We start from the raw sequence: 25076 nt of genomic DNA on the forward strand, positions 1-25076 counted from the left end.
TCACTCTTGGCTCCTTCTCTGACGCTCTGTGCCCTCTTCTACAACCACATACATTTCCGTTGTTACTCACCCATCAAAGACACACAAGCCCATGATGTTGCCAGACTGCCCATCATGGGACCACCAGGCTGGTCACTCAGTGTCAGCAGTGCAGCAGTCATCTCTGACTGACCGGAACCCTTCACAGAGAGGCTGACATGTTCCCGAAGATTGATGCTGCTGTCTGGACATTGCCAGTGTCTGGGTGGAGATGTTCTTTCGACAATTTCTCTTTCATCCTTATTCACATATCAACCTGTAAGTTTAACACTCACCTTGTCAGAACAGATCAGGTTATTGATCCTTTTGCCTCACTGCAGCCACGTGCTACCTGCTCTGGCCCTCGGCAGTTTCCATCCAGCCTTGCTTGGGTTGATGTGACAGGTCTCCCCCCGCAGTCCTGAGGGAAAATAACCTCCCTCCAAACCAATATAGCCTTGAGAATTTCCAGGGAAGTGTCAGCGAATTGGGTTTAATCTGCCTTCTGCCATTTCAGCCCTTTGTTTATTAACCGGGGCTCCCTCACTGCTCCCTACAGAGCCTTTAAAAGTGCCGCTGGCTGCCTTTAAAACTGATGCCAGCTTTTCCTGAATGGGGTCTTCCCCTGCAGACAGTGGGTTAAGCTCTGGAATGCACAGGGTTTTGGGAAAAGTTAGAGGAATGACACTTAGTGAATTGCTCATTCGGATAGTCAGGGCAGACACAATGGGCCGAATGGCCTCCTTCTGCTCTGTAACAATTCTGTGATTCTGCCTGTGCTGCCTGAGTGGACGGATTCCCGTCACCTGTCAGATATTAATGTGCCTGTTCTGGCAATAGTGTAGAGTTGGTTAGTTCATTGGTTCGGTGTCTCGAGTGTGATGTCGAATGCCGCTAATGTTGAGTGTTTGGTCCTCGTACCGGCTGTGGAGTTCACGGAGTCCCACCTCCTCCCACTGTCCCACACTTACTAAGTTGTATCCTTGAAGCTACATGTGACAAATTATCTCTCTCTATTGGAGAGAAATAATAACAGTTCATTGAGGACTATGGCTACTAACACTGTCCACACTGCAACATCACCAACTTCCAGTTGAAATATCGATACATTTCCAACCATTATCTTCACATCATTGTTACGGAGCACAATGAGGCCATTTGGCCCATCGTGTCTGCGCCAGCTCACCAAATTAGCATTAGGAATTTGTGTAATTCTCCAGCAGTTTCTCCTATCCTAGCTCACTGTTTATATTCAAATAATCATCTAATTCATGTTTGACTGCTTCGATGCAGCCGACCTCCACCACACTTCCCGGCTGTAATTCCAGACCCGAACCACTGACAGTGTGATAAAGATTTCTCTCACATCATCTTCAACCCCACCACACACTCCATTCCTGAGCCACTGACATTCCCATGTCCCTCCCTGTGACTCAGGGTACGGACATGGGAATCCTGTGATCTTCTGTTTCAACATCATCCTTTTTGTCATTTAAACGCTCCGGCACTTGCATTTTGTTCTTTCCTTGTCACCCGAACATCCCCAACTCCCTGTCACTTAAAACAATTTAATTCACTGCTCCTTCCAATTTCTAAGTTTAGCTAATTGAACTGAAACTAAAGCTGTTTCTGCCTTCGCAGATATTGCCTGACCTGCTTAGAGTTTCCAACATTTATTCATATTTCAGATTTACAGCATCAGTAGAATTTTGCCTTCTGTATCAACTGAAGTTGTGTTTCTTGAATGTCCCGTGCTGTACATTATTATTGAAAATGATCTTATTCTTAAAAACACTGGGGATTTACCCTGATTCCTGTTATTTTTCTCTCTCTGATCTCCAGTCTGAAAAGTAATCATCTCACAGATTCTTGTGCCGAAGACATGGCCTCTGCTCTCAGTACAAACCAGTCACTGATAGATCTGCATCTGGGTGACAATAACCTGGGAGATTCCGGAGTGAAACTACTGTTTGTGGCTCTGAGCAATCCGGACTGTAAAATACAGAAACTGCAGTAAGTAGCAGACTGTGTGAGATTGTGTTTATAATAACTGAATATTCAACAATATAATTTCACCACTGGTATTTGTATAAAAAACACTGCCCATTACTATTGGCGTCAGTTATGAATAAGGAAAATTGCCTTCCCTCTGACTCCTGTTGCTTCTCTCTCTGATTGCTGAGCAATGGGATGTCAGTCCCACAAATCCTTATGTTGAGGGAGTGGGGGAATAATGTTATGGTGCACCCTCTGAGGTTCGCTCCTCTGCCTCAGGTGTGCACGGCTCTCCCCGGTCACAACATCCATTGATTTGTGAAAGGGGGGGAGAGTGAATAGATGACAGTAAATGGAGGACAGGACATGGTGGTGGAGTCTCACTGTTAGTAACAGATGTCAGTACAGCAGCGAGAGGTGAACTTAGTTCCAATGATCAAGGTGCAGAATCAGTTTGGGTAGAGATGAGAATTTGCAAAGTTAAAAGGTCACTTGTGGGAATCATTTATAGGCACCTAACAATATTCAGAATCTCTGACAAAGTATACAGGAAAAATAATGGGGTCTTGTAAAAACATACTGCAATAATGACGGGTGATTTTAATCTTCCTATACAGAGAAGAACAAAGAACCGCACAGCACAGTAACAGGCCCTTCAGCCCACCAAGCCTGTGGTGACTCCTAATCCTTATTCAGACCCAGAACTTACTGCCCACACGCGGTTTCTATTCCTCTGTTCGTCTCTTGTTCAACTGTCTATTAAGATACACCTTAAACATTAGTAATGTGCCTGCTTCCACCACCTCCATTGGCAGTGCATTCCAGGCACCCACCACCCTCTGTGAAAAGTTACCACACACATCTCACCTAAACTTTGCCTCTCTCACCTTCATCCTGTACCCTCTTGTTGTTGACCATTCCCCACTGGGAAAAAGTCTCTGACTATCCACCATGCCGAGGCATCTCATAATTGTGTATATCTCTATCAGGTCACCCTTCCATCTCCCTTTATGTAGAGAAAACAATCCGTGTTTATCCAACCTCTTCTCATACCTCAACCTAATTGATCAGGCAACATTGTGGTAAACTTTCTTTGCACCTCTCCAAAGCATCCACATCCTTCTGATAGTGTGGCGAACAGAACTGCAAGCAATATTGCGAATGTGGCCTGACTAAAGTTTCATATGGCTATTACATAACTTGCCAACTTTTGTACTGAATGCCCCCGTCGATGAAGACAAGCATGCTGTCTGCCTTCTTGACCACCTCATCCACCTATGTTGCCACTTTCAGTGATCTGTGCATTTGTACACGCAGATCTCTCTGTAGGTCAATGCTCTGATGGATTCTTCCATTTACTGTATAATTCACTTCTGAATTAGATCTTTTGCAAGAATCAGATTGTCAAAAGTTGAATCGAAGATTAGTTCACAAAATGTATTCAAGCAATATCCTGGAGTGGCGTTTCAAACAACAATACATTCCTTCTATTTGAAAAACAGCCGCAGAAGTGTTCCAACCGTTGCTAATTCAAGGACTGTATTAGATAAGCGAAGATGTGGCATCGTGGTTAGCACTGCTGCGCACAATGTCAGGGACCCGGATTCATTCCAGCTTTGGACGACTGTCTGTGTGGAGTTTGCATGTTCTCCTCGTTTCTGTGTGATTTTCGTCCGGGTGGTCCTGTTTCCTCCAACAGTCCAATAAATGTGCAGGTTAGTTGGATTGGGCATTCAAAATTGCCCCTTGGTTTCCAAGATGTGTAGCTGAGAGGGATTAGCAACGTAAATATGTGGGGTTACGGGAAAACGGGCAGCTGCAGATCTGTTAGTCTGACATTGATACTCCAGTAATCTATAGTAAAGGAAGTGATAACAGAACACTGAGGAATTAATGGCAGGATTAGACAGGGCCAACATGGATTTATGAAAGGCTGGCATGGCGACACAGCAGTTAGCACAGCTGTATCACTGCGCCAGGGGCCCAGATTCAATTCCAGCCTTGGGTGGCCATCGGTGTGGAGTTTGTACATTCTCTCCGCATCTGCCTGTGTTTCCTCTGGGTGCTCTGGTTCCCAGCCACACTCCAAAGATGTGGAAGTTAGGTGGATTAGCCCGAGGAAATTTGTGATGTTGTGGGGGGCGGACCTTGGTAAGATACTCCGTCAGAGTGTCTCGATGGACCGAATGACCTCCTCCTACACTAAGGATTCTATAGTTGCATGATTCAAACATAAGCGGTTATTAAAGAAAATTGGAGCCCATGGAATTGTGTATAATATACCAGCATGGATTGAGAACTGATTAATGGACAGAAACAGGAAGTAGGAAGAAATGGACTATTTTTGGGTTGACAGCCTCTACCTAGTGGAGTACGGCAGGGATCAGTGTTTGAGTCTCAGCTATTCACAATTTGTATCAATGATATGGATGTGGGGATCAAATATAATATTTCCAAATTTGCGATGAATAGAAAACTAGGTGAAAATCTGAATTGTGAGAAGGACGCAAATATGTTTCAACGGGATGTGGAGAGGCTCAGGGAGTGGCCAAACGTTTGCCAGGTCGACTACAGTGCGTAAAAATGTGAGGTTATCCAATTTTCCAGAAAAAAATAAATTAAGACCACTCCAAAGTTATTTTGATATCTTTTTCATGAGGCACTGAAAGCTAAAATGAGAGTAGTTAAGATAACAAATGGTATGTTAGCCATTATGCTAAGAGGATTTGAGTTGAGGAAAAAGATGTCTTACTGCAATTATATGGAGCCTTTCTAAGACGACACATGGAGTATTGTGTACAGTATTGGCCTCCTGACCAAAGGAAAGATGTACTTGGCATGTAAAGAAGGTTCACTAAAAGAGATCCAGGGACAGATGGTTTGTCCTTTGAGGAACAAAAAAAAAACTTTATTCTCAGGCCTTTCGACGAATGACAGCTGATCTAATTCAAACAGCCACTATTTTACGGGGCTGAATAGGCCAGATGTAGAAAGGATGTTTCCCCGAGCTGGAGGGTCTGAAACCTGGGACACAGTCTGAGAATAAGGGGCAGTTATTTAGGACTGAGATGGGGGGTATTTCTTTTCCATTGGAATGCTGGTGAACCTTTGGATTTTTTGCCCCAGAGAGCTGTGGGGAACAGTCATTTAGTTTGTGCAAGACTGAGCTGGATATAGTTCTACTGATTAAAAACATCAAGGAATGTAGGGATAATGCTGGAAATGGTGTTGAAGTAAAAGATCAGCCATTATCACACTGAATGTTGGCGTGGGGCTGAAGGACTGAATGACTGACTTCTGCTCCTGTTTCTTCATGTTTTTTTATTGCAATAGAAATGGAATGTAAGAGGAGGGAAGTTTTGCTGCAGCTTTACACAGCCTTCGTTAGAATGCAACTGGAGAAATGTCTATAGTGTTGGGATCTTTGCATAAGAAAGGATAGAATTGTACTAGAACCAGTTCAGGGAAAGTTCACTCGACTGATTCCGGGGATGGAGAGATGTATATTTCGAGGAAAATTTGAGCAGATTGGAGCAATGTCGATAAAGTTCAGAAGATTAAAAGGTGATCGCATTGAGAAGAATAATATGCTGAGGGGATGAGACAGGGTGGTTGCTGAGAGGCGGTTTCTTCTTGCAGGAGAGACTCGAAAAAGGGGATGAATTTTAAAATGTAATTGTCAGTCCCTTAAGATTGAGATGAGGAGAACTTTATTTCTTAGATGGCCGCTCGTGAGTGGAACTCTATTCCGTGGAGACGAGTGGAGTCAGAGTCATTGAATATATTCAAAACTGAGTTCGGAAATATTTGGGATTGAGAAGAAAATCAAGGGTTACAGAGGAGTGAGTGGAAAAAAAAATTGTGACTAGAATTAGAACAGTTGTGATGGAGTATACTCGAGGGGCTGAATGGCCTTCTGCTGCTCCTAGTTATTTTTCTTATCCTAATACGTCCTTCAGACTACTCTCTGTGACCAGTGATGGATACACAAGCTCTAAGATTTGTCTTCTCCAGACGCTCTCCTGTGCCCATTCATTAGGCCACCGACTCAACCCATCTCACCAGCAGTAATTGCCCACTCTGCCCACAGGCCTTCCTGATCCAGCACTTCATCTTCCATTGGTATAAGGATGTCAAGACCTGGATGTCTCCACTCTTCTTCACTCATTTCCTGATGATGTTTGCTCGCTTTCCAAGCACATAAATTGTTACTCACTCATCAAACACATGCACTAGCCCAGAGTTGTCCAACCCTTGGTGGACGAAGGGGTGGATGTGGCCCCCGGAGCGAGTTTCAAAAATCTCAGTCACACAGTTCAGTTTGAATGGAAGAATCTGCATGGAGCTTCTCACAGTGACCACGACACCACACAACCCTGCCACAGCAACCTCTGCAAGACGTGCCGGATCATCGACACGGATGCCATCATCTCACGTGAGAACACCATCTACCAGGTACACGGTACCTACTCTTGCAACTCGGCCAACGTTGTCTACCTGATACACTGCAGGAAAGCATGTCCCGAGGCATGGTACATTGGGGAAACCATGCAGACGCTACAACAACGGATGAATGAACACCGCTCGCAAATCATCAGGCAAGACTGTTCTCTTCCTGTTGGGGAGGACTTCAGTGGTCACGGGCATTCAGCCTCTGATCTTCGGGTAAGCGTTCTCCAAGGCGGCCTTAACGACACACGACAGCGCAGAGTCGCTGAGCAGAAACTGATAGCCAAGTTCCGCACACATGAGGACGGCCTAAACCGGGATCTTGGGTTTATGTCACAATATCAGTAACCCGCACAGCTTGCCTCCTGCACTTGCAGAATCTCACTGGTTGTCCTGTCTGGAGACAATACACATCTCTTTAACCTGTGCTTAATGCTCCCTCCACTCACATTGCCTGTATCTTTAAGACCTGGCTGGCTGCCTTGATGTCAAGGGAAGACACTCTCACCTCTCATCTTGAGTTCAGCTCTGTTGTCCGTGTTCTTGCCAAGGTTGCAATGAGGTAGGGGACTGAGTGACCCTGAGTAAGCACAAGCTCAGAGTCAGAGAGAGGATCATTGCGAACTAAGTGTCACTTGTTAATCTCGTTAGCCTTCCATTACTGTGCTGATGATCGAGAGTAGACTGATGGGGTGGTAAATGGACAGATTGGATTTGTTCTCTCCTTTTTGTGTACTGTGTTATCTGGACAATTTCCCACTATTTTGGGTAAACATCAGTGTTGTAGCTCTACTGGAACAGCATGGCGAGGAACAGAGCAACTTCTGGAGCAGTAATCTTCAGTACAGTTACTGGAATATTGTCAAGATCTGTGGTCTTTGCACTATCCATTATCTTTAACTATTTCTTGACATCATGTGGAGTGAATGGAATGAGCTGATATCTGTGATGTTGGGGCCCTCTGGATGGTTCAGCCACTGAAATTAGTTACTAATATTTGAACCATACCTTTTGCACTGATGTGCGAGTCTCCTCCGTCATGAGGATGGGGTATTTGTGGAGCCTCCTCCTTCTGTTGTTTCATCGTCCACTACCATTCACAGCTAAATGTGGCAGGAGTACAGAGCTTACATCTGAGCCGAGGAAACCAGAATTTCCTGAATGAGGAAACCTGCTGCTGGAAAATCTCCAGTCAAACTGTCAGTGATATGAAACAGGATTTTCAGATAACGCTTTTCTGATGTGAGGATCTACCGGGAAGAGGGAACTCCCGGTAATTCCCGGAGATAGAACACTAGCCATACCTGCAGAAAATGTAGAGCCTGTTTACTGTGGAATGTAGCGGGAGACACCCCTCCCCTATAAATTAATCAAAGAGAAATATTTCAGCTTTCTGATGGGAAAATACTTTTTCCTTGTGGTATAAAATCTCGGGGATGGATCTTAAAGCAACAGTTAGCGCAGTTTCACACATTAACTCACCCTGAGATATTATAGAGATGATACAAAGTCAATAGTTAAGAAGCACAGGGAATCCCAAGGGATCCACTCTCACAGCTTTATCATTTAACTCTGAGTAAAATGTACAATTCTCATAAAATCCTGGATTTATGTAACAGCAGAAATGATTTGAATTTCCGGAAACTTAGCAGGGTCAGTGAGATTCAGGAGGGTAATTCTGATGACCAGGAAATGAGACCAGAATGAGGGAAATGTTTAAAAATTACTTGCTTGTTCACAGGATGTGGGCGTCACCTCCTCTAGGGGCCATTAGCAGTGGGAAATAAATGCTGGTCTAGCCAGCGACATCCATATCCCATGGACAATTAAACAAAATATACAGTTTGAGAGGTTTAAAAATGGTTTCCCCAGTAGGCAAACCAGTGTGAGTTAATTGTTCCTCATTTTTCAATGCTGACTATTGCCTTTTCCATTCAACAGAAAGGGTTTGATTTTATTTGATTTATTATTGTCACATTTATTAGTGCCAAAACATACCGTACATTGGGAAGGAAAGGAAAGAGTCCAGAATGTAGTGTTACAGTCATAGCTAGGGTGCAGAGAGAGATCAACTTAGGTGAGGCATAGGATCGTAACTTGAATCAGTTCACCACTGGTGCTAAGTTTCTGACACAGAAATAGATCCAGCTATTTTTCTGCTCAACATGAATCTGAATTTAATGTGTTTCTCACTTTCTCCATTTAGTCTGGGTCTCAATAAAGTGGGAGATTCAGGAGTGAAGCTATTGTCTGCAGCTCTGAGGAATCCAGAATGTAAAATAAAGAAACTGCAGTAAGTATCAAACTGTGTGAGATTGTGTTAATAATCAGTGGATGTCTGACACTGTAAATTATTATCAGTGTCAGTAATAGTGTCATTAATAACCATTCCACGTCATTCCTGTCAGTATTCGTGTTAAACACCACGGATTAACTCTGATTCCTGAAATCTTTCTCTCTCTGATCTCCAGTTTGGAGAGTAACAGCCTCAGATATTCTCACCTCTGCTCTCAGTACAAACCAGTCAGTGATGTGTCTGAACCTGAGTTACAATAAACTGCGGGAGTCAGGAGTGAAAGAATTAACTAATCATTTATAATTATTTTCAAAACTATTCATGAGAATAAAAAAGATGGACAAAACAATTAAATGTTCATAGAATTACCAGATATGGCTGGTCGCATTTCAGTTTAGTTTAATTTGTCACTCAGATCATAGATGTTGATGTCCGTCGGCTTCTCAGTTTGATTAAACATAGAAAACTGCTGTATTTCGGTAAGGCAGATTACAAACTACATTGAATTCTGATGAATTTTATCCCGAGGTATCCACTCTCAAATTTATGTTGAACGGAGCTTAAAGAGCATCTTAAAAGAGAATGCAGAGATCGTGGTGGGGAGGGTTAGAACATAGAAAAACTACAGCACAATACAGGCCCTTCAGCCCAAAAGGTTGTGCCGAACATGTCCCTACCTTAGCGATTACGAGGCTTACCTATAACCCTCGATCTTACTAAGTTCCATGTACTTATCTAAAAGCCTCTTAAAAGACCCTATCGAATCCACCTCCACCATCGTTGATGGCAGCCCATTCCATGCATCCACCACCCTCTGAGTGAAAAATTTACCCCTGACATTTCCTCTGTACCAACTCCCCAGCACCTTAAACCTTTGTCCTCTTGTGGCAACCATTTCAGCCCTAGGAAAAAGCCTCCGACTGTCCACTCGATCAATACCTTTCAACATCTTATACACCTCTATCAGGTCACCCTCATCCTTCGTCTCTCCAAGGAGAAAAGGCCGAGCTCACTCAACCTATCCTCATAAGGCATGCTCCTCATCCCAGGCAACGTCCTTGCAAATCACCTCTGCACCTTTTCTATGGCTTCCACATACTTCCTGTAATGAGGCGACCAGAACTGAGCACAGTACTCCCAGTGGGGTCTGACCAGGGTCCTATATAGCTGCAACATTATCTCAACATTCCTCCTAAACTCAATTCCTCGATTGATGAAGGCCAGAACATCGTACACCTTCTTAACCACAGCCTCAAGCTGCACAGCTGTTTTGAGCGTCCTATGAACTCGGACCTCAAGATCCTTCTGACCTGCCACACTGCCAAGAGTCCGACCATTAATATTATATTCCGCCATCCTATTTGACCTGCCAAAATGAACCACCTCACACTTATCAGGGTTGAACTCCATCTGCCACTTCTTCACCCAGTCTTGCATCCCATCAAAGCCTCGCTGCAACTTCTGACATCCCTCCACACTATCCACAACACCTCCAACCTTTGTGTCATCAGTAAACTTACCAACCCGTCCCTCTACTTCCTCATCCAGGTCATTTATAAAAATCACAAATAGTAAGGGTCCCAGAACAGATCTCTGGGGCACTCCACTGGTGACTGAACTCCATGCAGAATATGACCCATCTATAACCACTCTTTGCCTTCTGTGGGCAAGCCAGTTCTGGATCCACAAAGCAATGTCCCCTTGGATCCCATGCCCCCTCGCTTTCTCAATAAGCCTTGCATGTGGCACCTTATCAAATGCCTTGCTGAAGTCCATATATTCTACATCTACTGCTCTTCCTTCATCAATGTGTTTCGTCACATCCTCAAAAAATTCAATCAGGCTCGTAAGGCATGATCTGCCTTTGACAAAGCCATACTGACAATTCTTAATCATATTATACCTCTCCAAATGTTCATAAATCCTGCCTCTCAGGATCTTTTCCATCAACTTACCAACCACTGAGGTTAGACTCACTGGTCTATAATTTCCAGGGCTATCTCTACTCCCTTCCCTGAATAAAGGAACACCATCCGCAAACCTCCAATCCTCCGGAACCTCTCCCATCTCCAATGATGAAGCAAAGATCATCACCAGAGGCTCAGCAATCAGCTCCCTTGCCTCCCAAAAGTAGCCTGGGGTACATCTCATCCGGTCCCAGCGACTTATCTAACTTTATGCTTTTCAGAAGCTCCAACACATTCTCTTTCTTAATATCTACATGCTCAAGCTTTTCAGTCCGCTGCAAGTCTGCACTACAACCACCAAGATCCTTTTCCATTGTGAATACTGAAGTAAACTATTCATTAAGTACCTCTGCTATTACTTCCGGTTCCATAAAAAAATTCCCACCGTCACACTTGATAGGTTCTATTCTTTCATGTCTTATCCTCTTGCTCTTCACATACTTGTAGAATGCATTGGGGTTTTCCTTAATCCTGCCTGCCAAGGCCTTCTCATGACCCCTTCTGGCTCTCCTAATTTCCTTCTAAAGATCCTTCCTATCAGCCGTATACTCTTCTAGATCTCTGACATTACCTAGCTCCCCGAACCTTTTGGAAGCTTTTCTTTTCTTCTTGACTAGATTCATTACAGCCTTTGCATACCGCTGTTCCTGTAACCTACCATAACTTCCCTGTCTCATTGGAACGTTGCTATGCAGAACTCCAGACAAATATTCCCTGATCATTTGCCACGTTTCTTCCGTACATTTCCCTGAGAAAACCTCTTTCCAATTTAAGCCTCCAATTTCCTGCCTGATAACCTCATAATTCCCCTTCCTCCAATTAAACACTTTTCTAACTTGTCTGATCCTATCTCTCTCCAATGCTATTGTAAAGGAGATAGAATTATGATCACTATCTCCAAAATGCTCTCCCACAGAGATCTGACACCTGACCAGGTTCATTTCCCAAAACCAAATAAAGTACAGCCTCTCCTTTTGTCGGCTGATCTACATACTGTGTCAAGAAACCCTCCTGAACACACCTAACAAACTCCTCCCCATCTACACCCCTTACTCTCGGGAGATTCCAATCAATATTTGGGAAATTAAAATCTCCCATCACGACAATTCTGTTATTATTACACGTTTACAGGATCTGTTTCCCTATCTGCTCCTCAACATCCCTGTTACTATTGGGCGGCCTATAGAAAACAACCAGTAAAGTTATTGACCCCTTCCTGTTCTGAACCTCCACCCACAATCCCCCCCCCCCCGGTGTCCATTTTATCTGCAGCTGTGACACTATCTCTGATCAACAGTGCCACTCCCCCACCTCTTTTGCCTCCCACCCTGTCCCTTCTGAAACATCTGAAGAGAATTCCAGAACTTATAGCCCAGCAGTTCAAAGCACAGCTCAGCTGGCAATGGCAAAAGTCACAGTGCAGAATAGTCTGAATGATGTCCCTATTAATAATGGACATTGTTTTTAAGAACACAAATAATGATAATAAATAAACCATTCCTATCAGTTATCCAGTTATTAAAAACACTGTCCATTATTATTAGACACATAATAAGCTTGGGAGCAAGTTTGAAGACCATGAAATAAAAGAGACAAAGGCAGCCTGGACATGAAGTTATCTGAGTGACAGGAAACAGACAGGAGACGTGAACTGTACCTTTTCATTTATAGGAAGCTGACAGTGGCTTTGCCCAGCAACCAGTACTGTGTTAGTACAACTAACTTTCTTCACATATACCACCAAGTTATACTTGGGTTTATCTAAAAATGCGATGTGAACCTGGTGAAGCTCCAGCACACGGCCACCAGACCACAGAGTGGACGCAGCATATGATAGACCGAGCTCAATCACACCAAAACCAATGGATCAGATCAGAGATCTGCAGTCTTACCATATCCAGTCATGAGCAGTGTTAGGCATGCCTCAAATGTTGGACATGCTGATTTCATTAGGCGACAGTGGCACAGTGATCAGCACTGCTGCCTCACAGCGCCAGGGACCTGGGTTCAATTCTGGCCTTGGGTGACTTTGTCTGGATTTTGCACGTTCTCCCAGTCTCTGCGTGGGTTTCCTCTGGGTGCTCCAATTTTCTCTCACTGTCCAAAGATGTGCAGGTTCCATTGATTGGCTATCCTAAGTTGTCCCTTGGTGTCTCAGGATGTGTAGGTTACGGGGATTAGTGGGCCATATATGTGGTGTTACAGAGATAGAGCCTGGGTTCGATATGCTTTCAAACAATTGGTGAAGACACGATGGGCCAAAGGGCCTCCTTCTACACTGTGGGAATTATATGATTCTATAAACATGCCACAAGAATTCCATCATTATTCATGAGGGAACCTAGAGCATCAGTGCCATCTTCAGCCATCAGTGCTGAGTAGAACTATTAATCTTGGCCTCCTCCTGAGATCCCCAGCATTACAGATGACAATTTGATTCACTTCATGTGAGGTAAGGGAATAACTGAAGGCACTGCATACTGCAAACTCTGTCAGCCTGGCTGTACCCCAGCAATGGTACTGAAGAATTGTGCTCCATAACCAGCCATTCCCCTCGCCATGCTGTTCTAGTACAGCTACAACGTGTGCCGACCCGACAATGTGGAACAAAGCAGGGCAAATCCAATCTGATGAATTGCTACTCCATCAGTCTGCTCTTGATCATCAAAAAATGTGGAATCCTTCCACTGCCTCTTTACCATCACTGCAGGAGTTTCTTCGGGTGATGTCCGAAGCCCAACCGCCTTCAGTTACTTTATTTACGACCTTCCTTCCAGTATAATGTCAGAAGTGAGGATGCTCACTAATGATTTCACAATGCTCAGTACTGTTCACAATTCCTCAGAGACTGAAGCAGTCCATGTCTATAAACAGCAAGACCTGAACAAAACAGTAAATGCTGGAAAGGCTCAGCAGTTCTGACAGCTTCTGTGGAGAGAAACAGCTAACCCTTCGAGTCTGGATGACTCTTCAACAGAGCTGGCGTCTGAAGATCTGAAGAAACTTCAGGGTTAACCTGATAAATGGCAAGTAATGTTTCAGTACACAAATGCCAGGCAAGGACCATCTCCAACAGACGGGAATCTAACCATATTCCCTTTACATTGAATGGCAGCACCATCGCTGAATCCTCGACCATCAAGATCCTGAGTGGTAGGGGCGCACTGGGACCATTGAACAGACACTGAACTGTAAACACTATGGCTCCAAGGGTAGATCACAGTCTGGGAATTCGGAAATGAGGAACTCGCCTCCTATCTCCCAAATTTTTGCCCACCATCTCCAAGGCACAAGTCAGCAGTGTGATGGAATCCGCTCATCTTGCTGGATTGACTGCAGCTTCAAAAACACTGAAGCAGCTCATCCATGGAAAAGGAGCCCACTGGATCAGCTGGCCATTCACCAAAATAAACATTGACTGTCTCTCCCACTGACGGACAGTGGCAGTATTTTGCCACATACAAGGTGGAATGTAGCAGCTCACCAATGTTCCTGAGCCAGCATCATCCAAACAGGCACTATCCACCACCGAGATTGGCAAGGATATGAGAAGAATGGAACACCAACCAGTTTCAGATTGGTTTCCAAGCCACACACCATTCTGACTTGGAATATATTGCTTTTCCATCACTGATGCGGGATCATAATTCCGGATGTCCCTTCCGAAAGGCTTTGTATCAGATAGTCTGCAGAATTTAAGAAGATGGCTCACCACCCACTTCTCAAGGGCAATTGGGGATGGTCTACAAGTGGTGACATTGCAAGTGATGCCATCATCCTATGCAATAATTAATAAAGACCAGCGCTACCCATTGAAGGGATGGGTAAATGTGCCTTTGTGTAACCCAAACATAGTCACAGAGGAGAGAAGCAACAGCTGCGACAGGGAAACTTGACTGACCATTGAGCAGGTCAGAGGGTTTCTGAAGATAGATCTGGTGCAACCCTTCAATATACCCAGCAAGGGTCTGAAATGTCCTGGTGTTTTGCTGTGCTCTATATAACCTGGAGTTAGAGTGGAGAAGCTTTGAACAAAGTCTGATGCCATATGATGTTGACCAATGCTTCATGATGAGGAACCCCATGGACCACAGGCCAGGGACATGGGATATATGTCAGTGAGGATCAAGATATGTAATACAGACATGTTTTCCATGAGCCTTAACTCACACAGCCATTCAGTGTAACAAATGTTCCACCATGTCCAGCACTGTTGCTGTTCCTGTGAATGTTTTACAATTTCCCTGGAGACGTAACTGCATGTGACAAGGACATTGGAAATGTACTGACCTCATTCAGTCTTGTATTTCCCATCTGCCATTCCCAGTGAACTGTGAAAGACCCTGTAATGTGGTGAAGGATTTTTTCAGTGGTTCCCCATCTCTGAATTTATGAAAACCACACACATAACAAGGTGCCAGATAACAACAAAGTAAAACCCTGTGAAACCTAAGGAAACAACTCGACCCTGACAACGACTGCCTTCCCCGCACTTTCCGCTGAGCTGCAGGCAGCATCTTACCTCTCTCCTTTGGGAATTTCGATGACCGTGGCCTTTGTCCTCGGATTTCCTGAGTCCTGGAAGGATCCGACCGACTGCGGTTCCTCTGCACAGATGCTGGAGTTGTCTCTGTCATCATAGCTTAGTGAGATGCTCGTGTCACAGTCGGAGCAGAAGAGGACCCATTGCCCACACCAGGGGCATCCTGAGAGGAGCTCCCAAATGCTGCAGGCAGCCGCTCCTCTATCCATTCAGGGCAAACGGGACCCTCCCTGCTCAGCTGGGGAGGTCCTGACAGTTACTCCAGGCACATTTTCCCACCTCTCCCGCAGTCCATGTTCACAGAGCTCATGGAGGTGTTGAGAACATGCAGGATAATGTGGATTTCCTGTGGGTGATATGTTGGATGTGACTCTCCATAAAAGTCACCAATCTCTCTGTGGAGGATGCTATTTGTGCTCATACCTGAGACATGGTAACACTGCTGGCCTGGATTGACTCCCCCATCCTTTGTGTATGGATACACACAGCCTTTGGAAACTCCACCAGATGTTAAAATACCTTACGCTGCAGCTCCAGTATCTGCCGCCTTGTTAAAGACACCAGTCACATTTCATCCTCCTGAAGCTGACAATGACCTGTCCTCTCGAGAGTGTGAGTGAACTCAGTGATTGCTGCCTTCATCAGCTGCTCGGGTTTGTCTGTGCTGCTCTTTGCTGCCAGATTGGAACCCCTTTGCGACTCGTGTGAGACAGTGTCTGCTCTGTCAGATGTTATGGGGAATGATATGACAGTCCATCATCTAACGATCGCTCCTCATCTTCAGAGGTGCACGCCCGTCTCCCGCTCATCGCAGCTGTTGTTTTGTGCAAGAGAGTGAAGAATGTTAGAGGGTTATGCACATTCCAACATGTCCTGCAGACTGTTCCTAACCTAGAGCTCCATGTGACCAATCATGAACGCACAAGCGCCAAGTTATGGACTCAGCAAGAGAGTCTCTCCTGTGTCCATCCATTCACTCACTCACTCTCTCTCTGGATCCACAACCCATCTCACCATCAGCGATTGCCCACCCAGCCTCCAGGTCTCCCAGCTCCAGCACTGCATCTTCCATTGACATAAGGATGACACAATCCAGACACTGTCACTCTTGGCTCCTTCTCTGACGCTCTGTGCTCTCTTCTACAAGCACATAAATTTCCATTGTTACTCACCCATCAAAGACACACACAAGCCTATGATGCTGCCAGACTGAACATCATGGGACCACCAGTTTCGTCACTCAGCGTCAGCAGTGCAACAGTCATCTCTGACTGACCGGAACCCTTCACAGAGAGGTTGACATGTTCCTGAAGATTGATGCTGCTGTCTGGACATTGCCAGTGTCTGGGTGGAGATGTTCGTTCCACAATTTCTCTTTCATCCTTATTCACATATCAGCCTGTAAGTTTAACGCTCATCTTGTCAGAACATATCAGGTTATTGATCCATCTGCCTCACTGCAGCCACGTGCTGCCTGCTCAGGCCCTCGGCAGTTTCTATCCAGACTTGCTTCGGTTGATGTGACAGGACTCCTCCTCCAGTCCTGAGGGAACAGAACCTCCCTCCAAACCGAAATAGCTTTGAGAATTTCCAGGGAAGTGTCAGTGAATTGGGTTTAATCTGCTTTCTGCCATTTCAGCCCTTTGTTCATTTACCAGGGCTCCCTCACTGGTCTCTCTCGAGCTGCTGCCTTTAAAAGTGCTGCTGGCTGCCTTTTAATCTGGTGCCAGCATTGCCTGAATGGGGTCTTCCCCTGCAGCCAGTGGTTAAGCTCTGAAATGCACAGGGTTTTGGGGGAAGGTGGGGCAATGACACTTGGTGAGTTGCTCATTCGGAGAGTCAGTGCAGACACAGTGGGCCGAATGGCCTCCTCCTGCTCTGTAACAATTCTGTGATTCTGCCTGTGCTGCCTGAGTGGACGGATTCCCCTCGCCTGTCAGATATTAATGTGCCGCTTCTGGCAATATTGTAAAGTTAGTTTGGTTGTTTCTGTGCCTTGAGTGTGATATAGAATGATGCTCGTGTCGTGGGTTTGATCCCCGTAGTGACTGTGGGGGTTTATGGAGTGCCACCTCCTCACATTGCCCTGCTTTCACTAAGTTGTATCCCTGATGGTACATGTAAAAAATTGTCTCGCTCTATTGGAGAGCAATACTCATATTTCATTGAGGATTTTGGCTACTAACGCTGTCCAAACTGCAGCAACAGTTGAAATATCGATACGTTTCCAACCATTATCTTCACAGAATTGTTATGGAGCACAATGAGCCAATTTGGCCCATCGTGTCTGCACCAGCTCACCAAATTAGCATTAGGAATTTGTGTCATTCTCCAGCCTTTTTCTTGTATCCTAGCTCATTCTTTATATTCAAATAATCATCTCATTACTTTTTGACTGCTTCGATGCAGCCGACCTCACTTCCCGGCTGTGAATTCCAGACCCGAACCACTGGCAGTGTGAAAAAGGTTTCTCTCTCATCATCTTCAACCCCACCACACACACCATTCCTGAGCCACTGACCACCCCATGTCCCTCCCTGTGACTCAGGGTAAGGACATGGGAATCCTTGCTCTTCCCTTTCACCACCATCCTTTTTGTCACTTCGGCACTTCCATTTTGTTCTTTCCTTGTCACCCGCCCAGCCCCAGCTTCCTTTCACTTAAAACAATGTAATTCACTGCTACTTCCAATTTCTAATTTTAGCTAATTGAACTGAAACTAAATATGTTTCTCACTTCACAGATATTGCCTGACCTGATGAGAGTTTCCACACATTGTATTCATATTTTAGATATACAGCATCAATAGTATTTTGACTTCTGTATGAACTGAAGTTCTGTTCCTTGAATATCCCGCGCTGTACATTATTATTGTTAATGATCTTATTGAAAAAACTGGATTTACCCTGATTCCTGTTATTTTTCTCTCTCTGATTTCCAGTCTGAATGATAATGACCTTACACATTCTTGTGCCGAGGACCTGGCCTCTGCTCTCAGTACAAACCGCTCACTGATAGATCTGAATCTGGGTTACAATCAGCTGGGAGATTCAGGAGTAAAACGGCTGGCTGTGGCTCTCGTGAAACCGGACTGTACAATACAGATATTGCGGTAAATAACAGACTGTGTGAAATTGTGTCTATAATAACTGAATATTCAATAATTTAACGTGACCACTGATATTTGTATAAACAACTCTGTCCATTACTATTGGCGTCAGTTATGAATAAGGAAAACTGATTTTACTCCGACTCCTGTTGCTTCTCTCTCTGGTCCCGAAGCAATAGGATGTCAGTCCCACAAATCTTTATGTTGATGGTTTGGGGGAATAATGTTATGGTTCACCCTCTGAGGTTCTCTCCTCCTCCTCAGATGTGCACGGCTCTCCCCGGGCACAACATCCATTGATTTGTGAAAAGGGGGAGAGTGAGTGGATGACGGTAAATGGAGGACAGGACATGGTGGTGGAGTCTCGCTGTTAGTTAACAGTTGACAGTACAGCAGCGAAAGGGGAACTTAGTTCCAATGATCAAGGTGCAGATTCAGTTGGGGGAGAGATAAGAATTAGTAAAGTTAAAGGATCACTTGTGCGAATGATTTAACCGCCCCTAACAATATTCAGAATCTCTGACAAAGTATACTGGAAAAATAATGGGGTCTTGTAAAAACATACTGCAATAGTCACGGGCGATTTTAATCTCCATATACAAAGAAGAACAAAGAACCACACAACAGAGTAACAGGCCCTTCGGCCCACCAAGAGTGTGATGACTCCTAATCCTTATTCAGACCCAGTACTTACTGCCCATACACAGCTTCTATTCCTCTGTTCGTCTCTTGTTCATGTGTCTATCAAGATACATGTTGAACATTGGTAACGTGCCTGTTTCCACCACCTCCATTGGCAGTGCATTCCAGGCAACCACCACCCTCTGTATGAAAACTTACCCCACACATCTCCCCATAACTCTGTCCCTCTCACCTTCATCCTGTGCCCTCTTGTAGTTGACCATTCCACACTGGGAAAAAGTATCTGACTATCCAACATTTCGATGCCTCTCATAATTGTGTATATGTCTATCAGGTCACCCTTCAGTCTCCCTTTATGCAGAGAAAACAATCCGTGTTTATCCAACCTCTTCTCATACGTTAACCCTCCTTGACCAGGCAACATTCTGGTAAACCATATTTGCACCCTCTCCAAAGCATCCACATCCTTCTGATCGTGTGGCGAACAGAACTGCAAACAAAATTACAAATGTGGCCTTCCTAAAGTTTCATATGGCTGTTACACAACTTGCCAACTTTTCTACTCGATGCTGCGGTCGATGAAGACAAGCATGCTGTCTGTCTTCTTGACCACCGCATCCACCTGTGTTGCCACTTTCAGGGATATGTACACTTGTACACACAGATCCCTCTGTAGGTCAATGCTCTGATGGATTCTTCCATTTACTGTATAATGCGCTTCTGAATTAGATCTTTTGCATGAATCAGATTGTCAAAAGTTGAAAAGAAGATTCGTTCACAGAACTTATTCAAGCAATTTCTTAGAGAAGCATGTTCCAATGCCAAAGGCAAAACAAGCTGTTTTGAGACATGGTGATGTGCAGATGTGTTGCGTTTCCAATAAAAATACATTCCTTTCATTTGAAAAACAGCAGCAGAAGTGTTCCAACCGTTGCTAATTCAAGGACTGTATTAGATGAAGCGAAGATGTGGCACCGTGGTTAGCACTGCGGTTGCCCAGCGTCAGGGACCCGGATTCATTCCAGCTTTGGACGACTGTCTGTGTGGAGTTTGCATGTTCTCCTCGTTTCTGCGTGGGTTTCCACTGGGTGCTCCTGTTTCCTCCCATAGTCCACCAAATGTGCAGGTTAGGTGGATTTGGCAAGCTATATTGCCTGTTAGTGTCCAAGATGTGTAGCTTAGGGGGATTAGCAGCGTAAATATGTGGGGTTACGGGAAAACGGGCAACTACAGATCTGATGTTCTGACATTGATGCTCCAGTAATCTATAGTAAAGGAAGTGATAACAGAACACAGAGGAATTAATGGCAGGATTAGACAGGGCCAACATGGATTTATGAAAGGCTGGCATGGCGACACAGCGGTTAGCACAGCTGTATCACAGCGCCAGGGACCGAGATTCAATTCCAGCCTTGAGTGACCGTCGCTGTGGAGTTTGTACATTCTCTTCGCATCTGCCTGTGTTTCCTCTGTGTGCTCTGGTCCCACCCACACTCCCAATATGTGCTGGGTAGCTGGATTGGCCATGGTAAAATTGCTCTTAGTGTCCGAACATATGTAGTTTAGGTGGATTAGCCCCAGTAAATTTGTGATGTTGTGGGGAGCGGACCTTAGTAAGATTCTCCATCAGAGTGTCTCGATGGGCCGAATGATCTCCTCGTACCCTAGGGATTCTATAGTTGCATGATTCAAACACAAGCGTTTATTGAAGGAAATTGGAGCACATGGAATTGTGTGTAATATACCAGCACGGATTGAGGACTGATTAATGGACAGAAACAAGGAGTTGGAATAAATGGGTTATTTTGGGTTGACAGCCTCTAACCAGTGGAGTACGGCAGGGATCGGTGTTTGAGTTTGAGCTATTCACAATTTGTATCAATGATATGGATGTGGGATCAAATATAATATTTCCAAATTTGTGATTAATAGAAAATAAGGTGGAAATCTGAATTGTGAGGAGGATGCAAACATGTTTCAAGGGGATGTGGAGAGGCTCAGGGAATGGCCAAACGTTTGCCAGGTAGACGACAGTGCGTAACAATGTGAGGTTATCCAATTTTACAGAAATTAAGACAACTTCAAATTTATTTTGATATCTTGTTCATGAGGCAGTGAAAGCGAAGATAAGAGCAGTTAAGATAACAAATGGCATGTTAACCATTATGCTAAGAGGATTTGAGTTGAAGAAAAATATGACTGACTGCAATTATATGCAGTCTTTCTAAGACTACACCTGGAGTATTGTGCACAGTTTTGGTCTCCTGACCGAAGGAAAGATGTACTTGGCATGTAAAAAATGTTCATTACAACAGATCCAAGGACAGATTGTTTGTCCAATGAGGAACAAAAAAAACTTTATTCTCAGGCCTTTAGAAGAATGATAGCTGATCTCATTCAAACAGCCACTATTTTACGGGGCTGAATAGGCCAGATGCAGTAAGGATGTTTCCCCGAGCTGGGGGGTCTGAAACCTGGGACACAGTCTGAGAATAAGGGGCAGTTATTTAGGACTGAGATGAGGAGTATTTGTTCAAGGAATGTAGGGAAAATGCTGAAAATGGTGTTGAAGTAAAAGATCAGCCCTGATCACATTGAATGTTGGAGTGGGTTTGAAGGACTGAATGGCTGACTTCTGCTCCTGTTTCTTCATGCATTTTTATTGCAATAGGAATGGAATGTAAGAGGAGGGAAGTTTTGCTGCAGCTTTACACAGCCTTCGTTAGAATGCAACTGGAGAAATGTCTATAGTGTGGGACTCTTCACATAAGAAAGGATAGAATTGTATTAGAACCAGTTCAGAGAAAGTTCACTCGACTGATTCCGGGGAGAGAGAGGTTTATTTATCGAGGAAAATGTGAGCAGATTGGAGCAATGTTTATAAAGTTCAGAAGATTAAAAGGTGATCGCATTGAGAGGAATTATATCCTGAGGGGATGAGACAGGGCGGTTGCTGAGAGGCTGTTTCTTCTTGCAAGAGAGAATAGAACAAGGGGATGGATTTTAAAATGTAATTGTCAGTCCCTTAAGATTGAGATGAGGAGAACTTTATTTTTTAGATGGTCGCTAATGAGTGGAACTCTATTCCGTGGAGACTACTGGAGGCAGAATCATTGAATACATTCAATGCTGAGTTAGGAATGATTTTGGATTGCAAAGGAAATCAAGGGTTACAGAGGAGTGAGTGGGAAAATAATTGTGACTACAAGTTGAACAGCCGTGATGGAGTATGTTCGAGGGGCTGAATGGCCTTCTGCTGCTCCTAGGTATTTTGTTCTTATCCCAATACGTCCTTCAGACTGCTCTCTGTGACCAGTGATGGATAAACAAGCTCTATGTTTTGTCCTCACCAGACGCTCTCCTGTGCCCATTCATTAGGCCACCCACTCAACCTATCTCACCAGCAGTAATTACCTACTCTGCCCCCAGGCCTTCCTGATTCAGCATTTCATCTTCCATTTGTGTAAGGATGGCAAGATCTCGATGTCTCCACTTCTTCACTCATTCCCTGATGATGTTTGCTCTCTTTCCAAACACAATTCTTACTCACCCATCAAACACATGCACGAGCCCAGGGTTGTCCAACGTGTGGATCAAGGGGCGAATGTGACCCTCGAAGCCCTCAATGCTGCCCCCGGAGCGAGTTTCCAGAATCTCAGTCATACAGCTCAGTTTGAATGAAAGAATCTGCATGGAGCTGCTCCTCCAATCACATGCCGTTTCTGTCCCATGTTTGCTGCTGATAGGTTTTTGAGCCAATCTGCAGCAAATGTGGCAGAGAAACAATTTGTGATTGATGAGGATTAAACTCTAATCATCATCTTTATTTATTACTCATTATTGTGCTCAGCAAGTTGTTTCTTTTCATATCTCAGTTTAGTTTTTAATTGAAATTTCCGCTGTGCCAAACTTTATCATTCTGAAATTTGCTCATCGGCCGCTTGAGTGAGAAAAACATTGACGTATGTTTGCCCAGTGAATATGGTGGTCAACCCTGCTCGAGCCTATGCTGGTGCCAGCCTAACGGACATGTCTCTGACAGTCAATGCTGCTGCCTTTGCATTGCCAGTGTCTGGGTGGTGATGTTCTTTCTACAATTTCCCTCTCATCCTTATTCACATATCAGGCTGTGCTGCACTCACCGTGGCAGAACACATCAGTACATTGATCCTTTTCCACTCTGTAACCACGTGTCTGAAACCTGCTCACCTCCCAGCAACCTCCATCCACACTGGCTTGTACCGATGGGATAATCTCCTCCCATCCTGAGGGAACAGGACCTCCCTCTGAGCCTGAGCAACCGGGAGGAGCCCCTCCATGGAGGAATTAGTGATTGGGGAGCAACCCTTGCTCTGCTTTCTGTCATTTCAGACCCTCATTCAGTAAGCCAAGCTCCCTCACTGCTCCCTCCAGAACTGGTCTGTTTGAAAGTCCTGCTGGCGGCCTTTGGAGATGGTGCGAGCATTGCCTGAAATAAATGGGGCAGAGTGCGAACGCAGTCCCCCACTACCACAAATTCTGCAGTCGAATATCCGGCACTGGGACATCGCATGGGTCAGCACACCCAGAGTGCAATGCGATAGCCTCATACTGGGAGATCAGCGTGCCTGATCATTGACTCTCCCTGCGAGATAAGTACTAAACCTTATGCTTTAGTACTTATGTGCGTAAGGTTTGTGAAAACAAACCTCCCTGTTGAGTTACAGCAACCCATGAGTTTTTGTGCACAATGCTTCTGACTACAGCCTCGTAAAACCTCCTGCACCTCAATTCAAGGCAGTGCACTCCAGATCTGAACCATTCACTGTGTGAAGCAAATAAGCTTTTCCCGCATCACATTTGCTTCTTTCACAAACCACGTTAAAGCTTGTTCTTGATCCTTGTCCAAGCAGCAACCTTTTTGCTACCTGTTCTCTCCAGCACCCTCATTGCCTTGAACATTTCTATCAAATCTCGTCTTCACATTCTTCCCTCCAAGAATAGCAGTGAAAACCTCTCCAATTGAACCGCGTGGCTAAAATTTCACAACACTGTAACCAATCTTGTAAACCTCGTCAGCACTCTCTCCAATGTGTTCTGAGCATTCCTAAAGTATGACGCGCTGAAGTGAGATCTAACTGATGTATTTTACAGGTTCAGCACAGCCTCCTTGCTCTTGTACTCTATGCCCCTATTGACAATGTTATGATCCCAGGTGAATACTGGACAGTCAGGTCTAAGAGCAGAACACCGGATCAGTAGAACGTAACTTTATTTTTTTTAATATTGAGAAATGTAGATGAACAGAATAACAAGGTAGTCAATTAACTATTAACAATAGACTGAAATCTTTGCTAAAAATAACTATAATGCAAAGAACAAAGAACAGTACAGCACAGGAAACAGGCCCTTCGGCCCTCCAAGCCTGTGCCGCTCCTTGGTCCAACTACACCAATCGTTTGTATCCCTCCATTCCCAGGCTGCTCATGTGACTATCCAGGTAAGTCTTAAACGATGTCAGCGTGCCTGCCTCCACCACCCTACTTGGCAGCGCATTCCAGGCCCCCACCACCCTCTGTGTAAAAAAACGTCCCTCTGATATCTGAGTTATACTTCGCCACTCTCACCTTGAGCCCGTGACCCCTCGTGATCGTCACCTCCGACCTGGGAAAAAGCTTCCCACTGTTCACCCTATCTATACCCTTCATAATCTTGTACACCTCTATTAGATCTCCCCTCATTCTCCGTCTTTCCAGGGAGAACAACCCCAGTTTACCCAATCTCTCCTCATAGCTGAGACCCTCCATACCAGGCAACATCCTGGTAAACCTTCTCTGCACTCTCTCTAACGCCTCCACGTCCTTCTGGTAGTGTGGCGAACAGAACTGGACGCCGTACTCCAAATGTGGCCTAACCAACGTTCGATACAGCTGCATCATCAGACTCCATCTTTTATACTCTTTCCCCCGTCCGATAAAGGCAAGCATACCATATGCCTTCTTCATCACCTTCTCCACCTGTGTTGCCACCTTCAAGAATTTGTGGACTTGCACACCTAGGTCCCTCTGTGTTTCTATA

General features: G+C 44.8%; 1 protein-coding gene and 1 non-coding gene across 2 annotated transcripts in view; one reads left to right on the forward strand and one right to left on the reverse strand.

Moving 5' to 3' along the window:
• Window positions 1-25076, forward strand: part of LOC144482107 (NACHT, LRR and PYD domains-containing protein 3-like) — a gene marked incomplete at its 3' end in the record, with an annotated part of 86479 nt that overhangs the window by 44513 nt on the left and 16890 nt on the right. Inside the window, exon 8 of the mRNA XM_078201343.1 lies at window positions 1861-2031. Coding sequence (XP_078057469.1) covers window positions 1861-2031 — 171 coding nt within the window. The remainder of the gene's footprint in view (window positions 1-1860; window positions 2032-25076) is intronic.
• On the reverse strand, window positions 23498-23658 carry LOC144482110 (U1 spliceosomal RNA). Its single transcript, XR_013495860.1, has one exon. It is a non-coding gene; the product is annotated as a U1 spliceosomal RNA (small nuclear RNA).

Source organism: Mustelus asterias (genome assembly GCF_964213995.1).
Source record: "Mustelus asterias chromosome 26 unlocalized genomic scaffold, sMusAst1.hap1.1 SUPER_26_unloc_17, whole genome shotgun sequence".
Lineage (NCBI taxonomy): Eukaryota > Metazoa > Chordata > Chondrichthyes > Carcharhiniformes > Triakidae > Mustelus > Mustelus asterias.